The following is a 15,748-nucleotide window of genomic DNA, read 5'->3' as shown; positions in this document are numbered from 1 at the left end:
TTATACATACGAATCTATTCTTCATATTATTTACCGTTACTTTGCCTTATTGTACATACAAAAGAGAGTGGGATGAGAAACTATCAAGAAATAAGTAATATTTTTGTCAGTTTTCATTTTGGCTGTTAGGAACTTTGGCTAGTAATAAATTAGGTAAGTGGGGTGGAGTGAGCAGCTATGACCGCGAAAATTAAACTGCAAAAATACCAATGAAGTTTATTATATATTTTCATTTATTTAATTTGTCATATATTGAACTACAGAACGCAAATTGTAAATCAATTTCATATCAACTTTATAATGTTATATATTTAAGTTTATAAAAATCTAAAGCAATAACAACTATAAATTTCTTATAGAAAAGATAAGACAATTTATTTTTGTTCATATACAAAGTAATATTAATTTTATAAAAAGTAAAAGTAAATATAATGGCAATACTAAGGTTGAGTTATAAAATGAGAAATAAATTTTCATGAATAATTCCGACGTAGCTACATAATTAACCCTGAACTGCCGAGGCGGAGTCTCCGAAACTCCACGAAATTGCTTAAATCAATGATACTTTTCATATGTGTTCTACACATAATTTTAATGCAGTCATTTATTTTAATATGCATGGCAAATTGGCATGAATACTAGGTTTCGAAGAAAATGCAAAAATTATTCTGCGTAAAAAAAGAATTTGGATAGATGAGAGTCCACTTCGCCAGTTAAGTGTTAAATATTAACATAACTTCTTAACAATGTTTCTTATCAATTCCTATCTATACATATTTGTAAGAAATGAATGTATCTAAAAAGATGAAATTTATTAAGTCCATCTGAGACTTTACACTGTATCCATTTATGAAAACCATTTACAAAGAATTTTATAAATTGTAATATATATGTATTTATATAATGTAGATGTTTTTTGTTCTATATAGAGCAAATGAAACAAAGCGGGCGCTGTGTTTCAATTTACGGCGTATTGCTAACAATAACAGAGCGGTAAGTTTACATTTTTATGCTACCAGTCAAATTACCATAATGAGAAAAAAAAATATTGCAGTTACAATAGAATTTATCAATTGTCGTGACTGGATAAAGACGAAAGGTAGCCAAATACTCTGCGTAATGTGAAAAATGTATCAATCCTGAAAATCATTTTATGATATGAAGTAATACAAATAGATTCAGCTACTTTCTATGTCTACGACATAGTCAGTAAGTACAGTTCAGACGACGTGCACAACTTAAATGAAATACTTATAGACATTAGGTTTGATATATATATAAAAAGTGTAAACAATTCTTCCTCATTCTATGATGAAATGAAGTATTTTGTTGTATCAGGAAAGATAAAAAATAATTCACGTTTTTTTTCCGAAGTAAGCACTGGAACAAAAGTTTCTTTTTACTTAAACTATTGTAGGACAATCTTAAATCTCAACACAATCCTCCTGTCTGTTGCTGATAAACTTCTATTGTATCACCTTCTTCCATTTCAAGCGTTGTTGGTGTATCTAATTCATTTATAGGTTGACCATCGAATCTAAATCTTACCGCTGCGATCGCCAAACCCTGATAAAATGTAAATCCGTTGTAATAGATACAGTGGAATCCCGGACTTACGTACTAATTGTTGGGGTAGACACAGGATAGACACGTATGTATATATGCAAACATACAGTCCCTTCCAAATGTATAAAAACGATAAGTTTAAAGCTTACATGTTTACAATTAACAGATGTACAGAATTGAACACGTGGTGCGTGAAATATCGGTTAGAAACAATTGACTATCGTGTTGTGTAGAGACAATATGAATAGGGGCCCCATTGTACACGAATATTAATATGCATTTTTCGAAAAAAAGAAAAATAATTACTAAATTGTAAATTTTTCTAAAAAGATATAAAATAATTTCAAACTATCAGATGGCTCGAATGGTAATAATATATCATAGAATAAAACTTACCACACGATCACAGTAGGCATTCATTAATTTCCTGAGTGGTGTGTGTTTTTTAATTTTAAATTGAACTACTGCACTATCTTGTCCCAGTACCTTTAAATTTATGTGCTCGGATTCTGTTTTAGTTTCCTGTAAAAAACCGTATTCTTATTCTATCATTCATGATTGCAGCATTGGCTTTGAGGTTACAAAGCGTTACCTTCTTCTCGTCAGACATGTTTACTGTTTATAACGAATATGCTGCCGTGTTAATAATTAATAATAAAATTGCTAAAAATTAAGTACCAGACTACACGCTGGACTGTCCAAAATTCTTACAAACAAACGCTGAAACGAGCAACTCGCAGTAATCCCGCTTCTATCTTTATAGCTACAATCACAACGTTTCCATCTTACACAAGTAGCATAGTATCATAGAAAGTTATTGGTATACACGCGTTTTAAAAACCGAACATGATGGCGATTAATAAACTATTCTAGGGAATTTCATCTCTTAGCTTGGTACACAGTTGTCATGTGATTTCATGTGACTGCAGTTTAGTGAAAAATATATATTACGTTTTATTGCGCATGTAGCTTTGGTATAACTATTGTTGTTATGTAAATAACAATTCACGAAATTGTTTATGGTTATATTTTCGCAGTATCGGCAATTGAAAACAGTCGACGAAAAGATTACATTGCATGAGACCCCTCTATAGATCTTATGATTTATGGCTAACTTATTTCAAAATTTATCTGATGATGTCGCTAGCGAAATTACAACCGTTTTGTACAGAAGTAGTGATAAGGTACATGTGTTTGGTGAGTTAAACAAACGCACGTTGATTCGGAGTATATATATATATATATTTTGTGTAACAATGATTCATAAAATTAATGGAAGTGCCAACAATTTACTTGTCAAACCAGACGATGGCAAACCGCAAGTGTTCGAAAGAAAACAAGCTGAGTATACGAACCTTTCAAGAAAGTTCATAAACACGAGAAATGATTACTCCAAACAATTTGCACACATTTATTCTACCAGACTTGCTGAACTGAGAGATGTTTTGATCCCGCAAGTTAAAGCTAAGTGGGGTATGTATTTTTGTCACTTTATCCTAGAAAAATATTTTTATTAACGATTGAAATATACTACAGTAAACAGACAGTGACATCAAATTGACTTGGCAATATTTTTCTTCAAATATGAATTAAACGTATCTATGTTCGAATAGGAATTCCTATCATGAAATTAGCTGATCTAGAAAGCTTAGATGGTCAAGAATGTGTAATAATTGGTACACTTTACAAACATCAACAATGGAAACCATCTATCTTGCGCGAATTCAGTGACGAGTATCAACTCAGTGCCCCTTGTGCTAGATTAAATTATTGTTCTGAGAAAGATGTGCCTTATTTAGAAGATGAAATGTTACGTATTAAATTAGAAGGGGAACACGTTCATCTTAAAGATATTGTTACTGGTGTTGTTTGTGCTGTGTGGGGTAATGAGAACAGTAATGGAGCGTTCACGGTAATTATTGTTTAAATAAGTATTGCTATCTTTACCCTATGGAGCATGAGTCCATCATGAATTGAAGATAAAAATTTTCAAATTTTTTCTTTGTTTTAACCGAGCATCTTGTATTAGGCATTTTATCAGAAGCTTAGAGCATATCATTAGACATCGTGAGGATATCTCTCTTTGGATGCCTATAAGTTTTGCATGCAGGCCAAAACGTTAATGATTGTGTATTTGGTACATAAGGAATAGTTAAATATTATTGTTTAGGTCAAAGATTGGTGTTTCCCCGGTTGTGCACCAAAAAAACCTATAACTGACCGTCCATCTAGTGGAAAATTAATGTTAGTATCTGGTTTAGATTTATCCCGAAATCATGAAAATTTAGCAATGAGCCTCTTTGTTGATTGGCTGACCGGAATGGCTGGTAATATAAGAACACAAAAAGATGGAACCTCCATTGTTCGTCTTATTATTGCAGGTAAATTGATACATTTAAGACTGTAGAAATTAGTATTGGTATGAGAAAAAGACTGCTAACAGTATTGTTTTCGAAAAATGGCAGGTAATACTATGACAGGTAGTAGTGCAACACCTTCAGAAACGAATACATTAGATAAGGAAATTGAGACAATCAAAATTATGGATACATTCTTAAGCGATTTAGCAAAATGTTGTGCGATTACTTTAATGCCAGGAGAACATGATCCTACAAATGCCATGTTACCTCAGAAACCACTCCATCCATGTTTATTACCTAAAACGTTTAGGTATTACTTTTTTGCATACCCCTCCTTAGAAACAGAGAATATTCTCTTTTGGAAAATACTTCTTTTACTTCTGTAACAGACTCGAAAGTTTTAAAAGCACTACAAATCCATGGATTGGTAGAGTTGAGGGACGACAAGTAGTTGGTAACAGTGGTCAATCAATCGAAGATATCATCAAAGCATCTGGTGAAACAGATATTTCAACCATCGAATGGCTCGAAAGAACCTTATTATGGAGGCACATGTGTCCAACTGCTCCAGACACATTGTCGGCTTGTCCATATTACAAAGAAGATCTGTTTATTATGAAAGAATGTCCGGACATATATTTTGTGGGCAATTCAGAGAAATATGAAACAAAATTGTGGAAGGGTTCGTATCATTTTCAATCAACTTTCGCAATTGCATAAAATAATTATTTGATAAAATAATTTAATTTTCAGGCAATGAAAATCAAGTAGTAAGACTGATATCAGTGCCTCGTTTTAGTACTACTCATACTGCTGTGATAGTAGATTTAGAAAATTTAGATACACAGTGTATATCTTTCAGTAATGCATAGATGAGTAGCTGCCTTGGTAAAGAGCTTCCTTTTTTTTTTTTTGAAGTAACAAAGACATTTTTGCATTTTTATACCTTTTATACCTTTTATACATCGTTCGTAATCTATTTTTTAATTCATGTTGATCGTGGGTTTTAAAAATACTAATACACAACAATCAGCATGTAACTCGATATTTATTGAAAGTTGATCTCTTTTCCGTTCTTACATCGGAAGGCGCTAAGAATAAAAACGATAGAATCAAGCAAAGAAAGAACAAATTCCATTGTTGCCTATTTATTTTTATTCAAAATGTGATGTACAAAATCTAAGCACACGACGTTTAAATATTATGTATGCTTGACTAAATATAAAGAATGTAATAAGAAAGAAATTACATGTAATATCACAGATTGATCAAAAATCGAGGAATCACAGTGACATGAGATTTTAAACAATGAACTTGTTTCTTAAATAAACACGAAGTCGTACTGCATAAATTATAAGTAATAAGAATGAATATAACAGTCAAAATACAGAATTTAAGAATTCCTTTATTTCAGTTTTTCACATCGTTTCAAGCAATTTTAATATTTTGCCGAACTAAAATAACTAAAGTGAAGTATAATAACTACGATCTCATTATAAATCGATACTTTTGTCTATATGTTGCATGAACAAAATTTGCAAAGTGGAGGTGGATGATTATGCATGTAAACTGTTTTTGACTGTTATACGAGGTGAAAAAAAATTATGAAATCATTTCAAGAAATCATAATAATAATAATAATAATAATAATGATAATGATAAAAGACAAGACAAATATAGAAGCGTAGTAATTATACACAATAGTAGGGTCACGCAATAAATTATAACTGATCATAATAATTGGATTCTAATTGGGTAGAGCTTTCAATCACTTTACAATGAACTTATCTCGCAACTAGCAATAATATGCAACGTCGAAGGGTAATGTTACAGAACATTTCGGTTGGCACTTTTATTTAATATAAGGATCTGATTATAATATATAAATACACCTTTATTTTTTATTGATTTTTCTTTTTCATACGCGTGTATCAAAACTATCTAATTCTGTTTGCATGAGATTCTAACTTTTCAAGGACTATGTCCTCAGTAATATTCGTAACAATGAAAGAAAAATATAACAATATCCGTATCCTAAATAAAAGGATATATACATATATCTTATGTGTATATGCATATACTTATACATACATATACATATACGTATATATATATGTGTGTGTATTCGTTCTATTCTAATGCTTTGGCCGAAATAGCAATACTTAAAAAGCAATTATTAAGGTTTTCCATTGATTTAAGCAGAATGAAGTTATAAAATTTATATTTATAATACACTTTACAGATTCGTAATACCATTAACTTAAGGTGCATATTACATGACCGACTGGTATATATAACAATTGACAGGTAGCTTCTGCATATAGTAACGACGACGTAGACATAGTGTATTTATTCAAGATTTTATCCTATCTTTTAGCCGTCGGACGTATTCGTTCCTTTTCAGTATCCCTATCGTCAGCTACTGTCCATTCAGGATCATTCGGATCCTCACCTTCTATGTCACAACAAGCTGATTCCGTTGAATCTGACTCTGGACAATCCATTTCCCCATCCTAGAAATTAAATATTAATGTCTAGCTGAGTGGTTGTAAAAAGATATTTTATCCAACGATTATTCTGCGTGTGTGTAATATATAAGTATATAGACTTATATATACATGTATGTATATATATATCAAGGACCATATTGTTACTACCAAAATGAGAAAAGTCATAAGATAAGAATTTCTTTTTTCGACTAAAACATTTTTTTCACAAAACACTAAGTGCAAAGCAATATTTTGTTCTGCTATGAGCAGTCGAGATACTTCTCATCAGTAACTGTCATGAACGAACGGAATGAATTTCAGTCAACAATAATGGATATTAAAAATGGAGATTTTTTAATCATGGGGTTTTCTAAAAGGCTGTCTTTACATTTTTCGACTTAAATAGTAAATAAGGTTCTGTTACTCGACTTTTTTTCTATAAAATTTGTTGTGATAATTGCTACTTTTGGTCCCCGATACATACATTTATAAAAATACTATGTTCAAGTTTACAAGCTTATAACAACCGAGAAGAAAATAAACAGCGGGCTAGTTGATTGAAAGATTCTAATATGCTTATAAAAAGATAAAGATTACGTAAAACGCAATGCAATTTCTTTTAAACATCACTAATATCTGAAATATAGACATATATATATATATATATGCAATAAAATAAAACGAATCGTGTTTAATAGTAGGAAGCATCATGTGACACTGCTTACCAGGGACAGCCTTGAGGAGCCATGAAAGTTGGCTCAAAGTTTACATTAATAGTCAGTTCGAGCACACATTTGTTTTGTAATAGAAAGTTTTGACTTAGATATAATTAATAATGGGAACACTCAATACAAGCTCAGAGTACGTACATCATCTGCTTTTTCTTCTTCTCGGGAGCATAGAGATGCTGACGAAGCTTGCCAATGCCCATCTGGCATTACTTCCAGCATTTTGTCATAAACTTCTTCGGATAATGGAAATATCCTTGGTTCGTATGGCAAAATCTGTTTAAAAACATTACACAATTCTCTTTAGAATATTGTAACTACATACGTGTAGTTGTACTATTGTACAACTGTTCTACATGTCACTACGTACTTATCATAATTTTCCATAATTGTAAGACAAAACGATATAAGTTATGTTGTCTTTGCATTTGAAATATCACTGTTTAAACTTTAATGTTCATTCAGTGCTCATTTCCTGAATTGAAATTTGTTGAAAATGTGACTTATACCGTTCTGTCTTACAGTCACAAATGTATACAATGCTACAAGTTCTTACTGTATGATCTCTACACATTGTGTTCACAAGAACAACTAATTACGTTAAATCGCGTCTCTCTCTCTCGACGCTGTTAAACTTTTATCTGAAATATTCTCCACTAAAATTATTTTGCAATTGTGTAATATCATCAATACAAATGCATTTCGGTTTGTGCTCGATATAATTTCACTTTTATTGATAAGAAAAAGAACTGTATAACTATTCCAGAGACAATTATGTATTGTAGTATGTTTCCAGATTGAAAAAACACTTCGATCTTTGTGCGAATATTAAAACGTTGACTATCCTGCTTACGAGCAACTGGTAGCATTTGAATTTCTGTGAAATTCGTATCTTCATAAATCGATAAAGACTCGTAGGAATTTGTAGGATAGTCAACGTGTTAATTCGTGCATGCATTTCAGACGCATAAAGAAAGCAGTACCTCGTTTTCGTCCTCAATTACCGAAGTGCCGATTTCGTCCTTTCCTAATCTTAATGTAGGTGTACTACGACGTCGCAACGCATTTTGAAAAGCAGATGAGCGTTGCGTGTCCGAGTGTTGATGTTCCGGATCTTGAATTTGTGAAGGAGTCGCGGGCGGCGATGTGATCGGCGACATTGTGTCTCCACCGAAGTCACTTGCATGAGGAGACATAGGATCTAAAAAAAAAGAAAATTCCTTTAGCATTCTCTTCAACAGATCACTCTGTACATAAATATTTCAAGAGTTATAATAACCTGGTGTATTCGCACCACTATCCGCTCGGCTGTCTGTCCTGCGGCTATGGCGCATACGAGACTGATGGGGCATATTTATGTATGTCATGAAACGTTTGTTTTCCTCTCTCTCACTACGTTCGTGCCTCAATGCAATTGTCTCATCCGACATATCTTCAAACTAAAAGAATAAACTCTCATCATCCAGATTCCGAATTGCAAGAATTGTTTTCATAGAAGCTAGCAATTTCATAGTACTTACATCACTGTCTTGACTAGGCCTATGCATAACACCATTCTTAATATCCACTTTTGGAGTTTCCTCGCACAACCTCCACCTTTATTTTGCAGAAAAGGAATAGTATAGTGCAATGTTTGAACGCGATTGAAAATGTTAAACATAATTTTATGAATGTATCACTTACTTTGGTGTTAATATTTCTTTGTATTGTAATTTTTCGAGCCTAGTTGAAGCAGCTACGCTATACGGTATAACAATATTATCAATATCATACGAATTCTGCCTCAGACGTCTGAAATTAAAAATTGCAATGTTGAAGGTATTACCAAGCTCTTTATTCTCCAAACGTGTTGCTTAATCGCGAGTAAATTAATTATACTAACCCGTGAGAAGTGGAACTCTTTTCTTTAACTGCACTTTTCTCTGTTGAAGTAACAGTATGGTGCAAAGGTGAAGGCACTGGAGATGAGTGCTTACTAGAGCTTGAAAGAGCACTAATATCATCGTCATCTTCAGTCGGTAATTTTTGCACCCTCTTTCTGCTCAAGCCATGAACACTTCTATCATGGCCAAGCCTATTTCTTTTCCCTTTTAACATTTTTCTCTTGATCCCTGGAGAAAAAAATCGTATGCGTAAACTAATATCATATATAAACTGTTTGGATAGAAGAACAATGCAGAATACGTACTCGCAGTAAGAATACTCGAAGATGATTTTCTTAATCGAGCAGCATACTTTGCTCTGTGGCCTGGAAGTTTTTTATTTCTTCTCTCGTTACTGTCTTTATCCTTCAACCGAGTTATTCGTAGATTACCTCTTAACATTTTCTGTTGCCATTCCACCGATTTCATGATCGCTTCAAGGTGAGTCCCTTGAGTTATTTCTGAACAATAAAAATATTTGTTGTGTGTTGTACAGTTGTAAGATTATGTAGAAAGTATTAATATCGGGTCGAGAATTTTGTCGGGATCGGAACGGGTTCCGAAGGAATTTCGGGGACCGAAAATACCACCGGAACTCTTGAGAATTTCGAGAAGACCGGGTTCCCTGAGATTTTAGGGTTCTCACACATCCCTAACTCTAGAAATTAAACTACTTCGGATATTTGATAAAATGCTATTTACCGTCAGGAAATGACAGTACGGGATGATAACTAGGATCAACAAGTGCAATCCGTTCTTGTACAGACATCTGTTCGATTGGTTCTTGTGGTTGCATTGGATCCAATCTTCCAGTGCACAGAGCACATGGAGGTAATACGTTGTCGCAATTGCATCTTATTGTTGATGCTTTTGCTGCCCGTTTCGAGACTTCGTGTAACCTGTCCACTTGCAACAGTTTTCTCTTCCTATAAAAGCTCCACACGAACGGTCGTGTTCTACTAGCTGGTGGTTCACCCTCTAGTGAATTATAACGTCCCGTAGAACCTGGTAAAACGCCGCTATACCCGTTTACTGTTTCAGCGTTCTCGAGTATCACTAATCCCTTATTAGCTCTAATATGTCGCTGCAATTCATTATGCTGTCTAATTCTATATTCCAAATCTGATATTTGTGCTTGTAGCCACGTCCATCTTGCAGCTACACCCGCGCGATCCTGAGCATACCTCCATGCTGCTCTTTTTGATCTACAAGTAACGTTATCAAACGCATACAACATATCAAATATAAAATGTATCCCAAGCATTTCTTTCGGATAATAATTTTTAGTGACAAGTCAAAATCATATGAATAAAAATGTTAAATTCTAATGGTTACATGAGGTGACAATTCTGATGAGGTTCAATTAAACATTTGCACTTGCAACAGGTAAAATAATATACATAGAAAATTTTGTGAATAGAATAATTTGAAACCGGCCAAACACGTTTACTCGGTTTCAAACTTTTCCGGATTTATAATACCATGACTGTGGATCTTTATGCAAAAGAAAAATAATTTCTTCGTCAATTACAAAGTCACAGGAACCGTATAAAAATTTCTTTCCATCTTATGGACATCAGCAGTCTATCATTAAACGAATTCCAAATTGGTATGTACAAATGTGTATTTTTAATGCACATAAAATAAAAATAAAATGTATAACGATCTCGAGGATTTCTTAATATTTAATTTTGCATGAAAAATAAAATTATATAGTGAAAAAAGTAAAGTTCAAACTTACATAGATAAATGTTGCTGATGTGGATTGTTAAATGATTGCATCTCATCACAACTTTCCCCACCGCTGCTGGATGCAGTACAATCAGAGTCGAGATTCGACTCCACAACATGTAATTGGGTGGCCAAAGGTCCAGCCATGTTTTCTACTTCATCACCTTTAACTTTAATTGGGGGAGTACCAAAGACTGGCTGACGATTACTGTTAGTGCCAGAAGTGCTACCCAAACTATCACGTGAACCACCACCAAAATATCGGCAACATAATCGTTGTCTATTCACACTATTGCTCTGAGCAACACACATTTTCTCAATCTTTTGCAAAAATGAATTCAAACTACTATTAATCTCAGGAAAGTTTCTAACATTAGATTTCGAACTGATATTAACCAATTCTTGAAACAGATATTTTTTGACTCCGTGATGGGCAAGTTCAAGAACCCCCGTGTTTTCTTCGGCAACATGCCTGCCTATTATTCTCGCTTGAAGCTTCCTCAGTCTTCTTAGTAGAAATGCGCACCTCCTCTCGTTTTCGAATTGTTTCCGAGCAACGTCTTGTTGCAACTTTAAATTGTTGGTTTTTTGTTGGTCCACAGGTTCTCCGATGCTGATATTGTTGCAAATACTCATGACATCAACATCGTTAAGTAAATCTCGTTCGAAAGACGAGAACCCTTCCTCGGGCATAGAGAACATCTCTACACCATCCACAGTGCTTGACACTGGTTCATTCACACCCGCAGATATGCTCTCCGCATTTGCCACTCCTTCGATAGATTTGATAACTTGTAGAAGCTCTTCTACGTTCTGTCCGATGTCGGTGACGTTGCCCATGCTGCATTGTTCGGTGTCCGTAGTAATATCAGTACTGAAGGCCATCATTTGATCCACATCCAGATTTTTATTGTCTCCTACAGCTTCTGAACTCACCAAAGGTAAGTCTGCGCTTGATTTTAAGAAACCCATATTGTCCGCTTGATCACCCATAGATGGGTCGTTCATTATAATGTCGATATCCTTTTTTTCTGGACTGTCCAGAATGTCTGGTCGCTCGCAGTCCTCTTTGATCAATGCCTTCTTTGTAAACAAGTCAGATCCGTGCGTAAATGTAGACAAACTATCAAGATCATTGGCGTATTTCGAGTTGATGACATCACGAATAAGATCCTTGGATATACCATGTAAACACTGCTCGTCGATCTTCGTTGGTTGAACGTTCGCAGAGACAACGAATTTCGCCAGAATTTCGCGATTCTGACAGACTTGCGCAGCCTGCTCTGGGGAAAGGAACCCACCAGCTGGAAGGGAAGGGAGCAAATTTTCAGGCTTTTGAGGACCGCCTTCCGTCAGAGCAGGGGCCATCACTGCCACTGACACTGCCAGTGCTGCGGCCTCGACATCCAGAGGCTCCCACGTGCGTGCGTGCACACACCTGCACTTCACGTGCACTGTGCTCACTCCCATTCATCCATTGCTGGTTTATTACCCTATGCCTTTATTATACTTCCTTATCGCCTGAACAAATTTCTTTTCGACGAGTTTCTTCTTTCCTTCTATAATCTTCTTTATCCCTTATTCATTTCCCTTGAACATTATGTTGTTTCGTCAATCTTTTCTGTACCCATAATGCTTAACTTCGCTGCTCACGCATGTGGAGCCAATCGGTAAACATTAATTAACCTGTAAACAAATTGATCAATAGTCGATTCACTCGCTCTCTAATAAGACCATTTCATTCGATAGAAATAAATATAGACATGTAACAATTCGTAAAAGAATGCAATTATTTCACGGAAATATTTGAAGCACTATTTAAAAAGAAAATTAATTGTTTACTGCTGAACGATCTATTGATTTATTTATTAGAAATTTGTATTATAGGAAAAATAAGTTTACTGAAGAAACAGCAAAGAAACTTTTAATTTTGCTCACCTTGTATTTTTTGTATGTAGAAAGGAAGCATATTTAAATTTGCGGAGTATTCAGAGTAGCCGTTCTTGTGGGTGTAACATCCATGCACACAAGATAACATGAGAGGAACATCAGAAATGCAAGAAAACTTGTTCTTCCCACAAAGATATATGTTCCAGCGTTAGATCATTATTTTCTGGTGTCGAACTTCAAACATTGGGTAATCCAAAGTGGTAAGAGACTGTCAACGAACAACTCATTGTTAAAAAATTGAAGTGATTTTAAACAGGGTATTTACAGAAGGGAATTTAAGAGAATATTTTGTTTGGAAGAAACCAAGACATACATGTGAAAGACAGTTATTCACATTAATTTATCTAGACAATATTCCATATTTTATATACGAAAAAATGATTCAAATATTGTGCAGCTTGTCTTAAAAAAACATGAACTATTTAAGATACTCCAATGATATGTGGAAATTTCTGTGCTTTGATTTCGCTGAAATTCTGAAAACAGATTCTTTTTAGATAAGAACAATATCTGCGAGAAAAATTTTGATTTAGGTTTTTTTAAAATTTTAGGTCATATTGAATGCATCATAGAGATGAAAGAATATCACTTGAAATAGAAGGCAGCTTGTGATTATCATTACTTTAGTATTACATTGCTTTAGGGATTTCTTATAAAAATAGTAAGAGAGAAATCACAGGTACAACAGTGGTATAAAGAAAGCCGTATATAAACAAGGTAAATCAGAAAAAAGATTTATATTTTTTCAAAGAGTTTATTGTGTAAACAGAGAACTAGTAAAGGAGTGTTATTTCTGCAGATGAAAGTGAATATTGTGGTTTTAGTTTAGACAGAAAACAAACAGAACAAGTATAGTGTGATGAAAAGCAAACAAAGTACTGTAATCTAACTTGAAACAAGAAGGAGACTTGAACATAGAGATAATGCTGTGTCTGAATATTAATGTGAATAACTGTAAGCGGTAGATAGAGAAGAAGGAAGCAGCTGAATGGCTCATAAAAATATTTAGATGATGATGTATTTGTAATTATTGGATGCAGATCTCGTAGTGTAATGAATAGACTGCGGATCTTTATGAAAAATAATGTACATTCACAAGAAAATGGAGTCAAGTAAAAATTTATTTCTTCTCTGAAGACTTTTGATGGTTTGTAAACAATGTACCAGTAATATTAAATTCATCTGATTTTTGTCAGAAATGCATAAAATCCGCAGTCTAGTCACGAATATTGAGAATTGCTGCATATGTCGAGCATGGGATTAGATCAAATGATGAATCATAAGTCGCAAAAGTATTGGAAATCTTCTTGGATTCGTCGTATTAATTACATCTCAAAGCATAACAGAGTGTCAACAAAGGTTACACAACATGTACAATTGATACATTGGTATGCTGGGCATATATGTGTTCTTTTTCTCATATATCTCTGATCGAAATTTCTATTAATTTTTATAAATAGTATTTTATGAAACAACATATTCTAGTGATGGTGATGGTTCTAGTAATGGTTCGTGACGAGAAACTGGAAAAGATCAAATGAAAATTCACACAGTATATTGGTAAACAGAGGGATTTTTAAAAACCGTCCCATAGTCGAATCGTGAAAAATAGCCCGCGCAGAATACGTCGGTAATTGAAATACTTTCTTGACCTACGATTTGCTATGTATGTTAGTCGATCTCAGTGAAATTTATGCACGTTGCCTGTGCGTACATCCCATACTCGATGCATGCGGTAATGTTCACGGTATCTATAATATTATATGATTTGTATCCATTTGAATTACGGATCATCATCCGAACAGTTTTCGCGAGGCACTGTGTTCGAAGGTGTACGATTCGGCTGTGTTTGATCGGGGCGGTACGGGAAGCGTTGCACTGAAATACACTAGAGATAACACTGGGCGAGAGAGTATACGTGAAACAGATTAATAACAGGTACGCTAGCATCGCCTGACGCATTCCCACGTGATTACTCGTCGCGAAATATAGAAAAGCAAATGAGCGGCGGCGGGCAGCGGCAACGGCAGCGTTTCCTCGCCGCGGCACGGTATCGAGAAACAAAGATAAAAACATGCCGCGCATCGTTACCGCCGTTCCCGTGTTGATCGGGAAACCAGAGAGGAGAGGACTGTTTCTTTCTTTCTTTCTGGTGGTCAGCTGCACCGTCTATTGCATAATGACGCGCAAGATTTGTATCCCCGGCGATGGCTCACTTCTGTACGAATCACTTCGCGTCGTCGCCGCCGATGTCCACGTACGCGAAAAACCTTCACACACACGCGACTTCCGCAGAGATGTCGAGGGCATCGAGAGTAGCCACAGAGAGAAAGGGAAACAGAGAAAGACGGGAAGAGAACGAGTGAACGATCAAGAAGGAGAGACAGAGAAAGACGGCCGGACAGAGGGGGGAGAGTGAGAGAGAGAGAAAAAAGAGAGAGAGAGAGAGAGAGTGAGTGAGAGAATGGAGGAACGAGAACGCGAGAGAGAGAGAGAGAGAGAGAAGGCACTAACGTGTTTCGCCCGACGAATAGCGCAACCACGAGACGAACGTTAACGCAGACGTAGGCGCGTTTACACGCCTGAACAGTGATCGGTTGAAGAAAAAAAAAAATGAGAATGTAATCGAACGAGAACACACGGGAGAACGAGGCAAGCGGCTTCCTTCGCAGTACTCTTCGAGCGGCGTACAATGGCGGAGCAAAAAACAGATTTGAAGGCAGCTTCTTTTCGGGCAGTTTCCCCTCCTATAACGCTCACCTCGGTTCGAGGGCGCTCGACATAATCGCACATACACCCGTGAGATATCCACGAATAATCGAGCGTTCTCTGGCACTACGCAACACGGCACAGCGCTCGTGCAACTCGCACGGATATAAATGTCCGTCACACCCAATGCACGATAATCCTTCGACCAATTTCTCGTTACGAGAAACGCGCTAACTTCTAACCGTTTTGCGTCACTTGTATGCACTAGTCGGTATGTACGCGGTGTAACGCGG

General features: G+C 35.3%; 3 protein-coding genes across 4 annotated transcripts; 1 reads left to right on the top strand and 2 right to left on the bottom strand.

The window, feature by feature from the left end:
* Positions 1-349: 349 nt before the first annotated feature.
* Positions 350-2,381, bottom strand: Sumo (Small ubiquitin like modifier). Its single transcript, XM_076802610.1, has 3 exons — positions 2,159-2,381; positions 1,963-2,088; positions 350-1,566 (listed from the first exon to the last, which is right to left on the bottom strand). Exons 1-3 carry the CDS (start codon positions 2,174-2,176, stop codon positions 1,432-1,434), a joined length of 279 nt encoding a protein of 92 aa, XP_076658725.1. The 5' UTR covers positions 2,177-2,381; the 3' UTR covers positions 350-1,431.
* Positions 2,382-2,633: 252 nt separating this feature from the next.
* On the top strand, positions 2,634-5,155 carry LOC143362539 (DNA polymerase delta subunit 2). Its single transcript, XM_076802788.1, has 6 exons — positions 2,634-3,039; positions 3,180-3,478; positions 3,737-3,947; positions 4,032-4,236; positions 4,316-4,608; positions 4,680-5,155. The coding sequence occupies exons 1-6, from the start codon at positions 2,673-2,675 to the stop codon at positions 4,796-4,798; spliced, it is 1,494 nt and encodes a 497-aa protein (XP_076658903.1). The 5' UTR covers positions 2,634-2,672; the 3' UTR covers positions 4,799-5,155.
* A 975-nt stretch (positions 5,156-6,130) lies between these two features.
* Positions 6,131-12,872, bottom strand: Nsl1 (non-specific lethal 1). 2 transcript variants are annotated; one of them, XM_076802786.1, is made up of 11 exons: positions 12,735-12,872; positions 10,807-12,482; positions 9,768-10,270; positions 9,332-9,526; positions 9,026-9,254; positions 8,827-8,934; positions 8,664-8,739; positions 8,423-8,582; positions 8,127-8,344; positions 7,285-7,419; positions 6,131-6,439 (listed from the first exon to the last, which is right to left on the bottom strand). In XM_076802786.1, the coding sequence occupies exons 2-11, from the start codon at positions 12,264-12,266 to the stop codon at positions 6,293-6,295; spliced, it is 3,231 nt and encodes a 1,076-aa protein (XP_076658901.1). In that variant the 5' UTR covers positions 12,267-12,482; positions 12,735-12,872; the 3' UTR covers positions 6,131-6,292. The 2 variants fall into 2 exon arrangements, with proteins under 2 accessions (XP_076658901.1, XP_076658902.1); XM_076802787.1 differs by lacking the exon at positions 7,285-7,419.
* Positions 12,873-15,748: the final 2,876 nt, after the last annotated feature.

Source organism: Halictus rubicundus, chromosome 17 (assembly GCF_050948215.1).
Source record: "Halictus rubicundus isolate RS-2024b chromosome 17, iyHalRubi1_principal, whole genome shotgun sequence".
NCBI classification, from domain to species: domain Eukaryota; kingdom Metazoa; phylum Arthropoda; class Insecta; order Hymenoptera; family Halictidae; genus Halictus; species Halictus rubicundus.
Note: the sequence above shows the minus strand (reverse complement) of the source record. Positions and strands in the feature narration are given on the sequence as shown.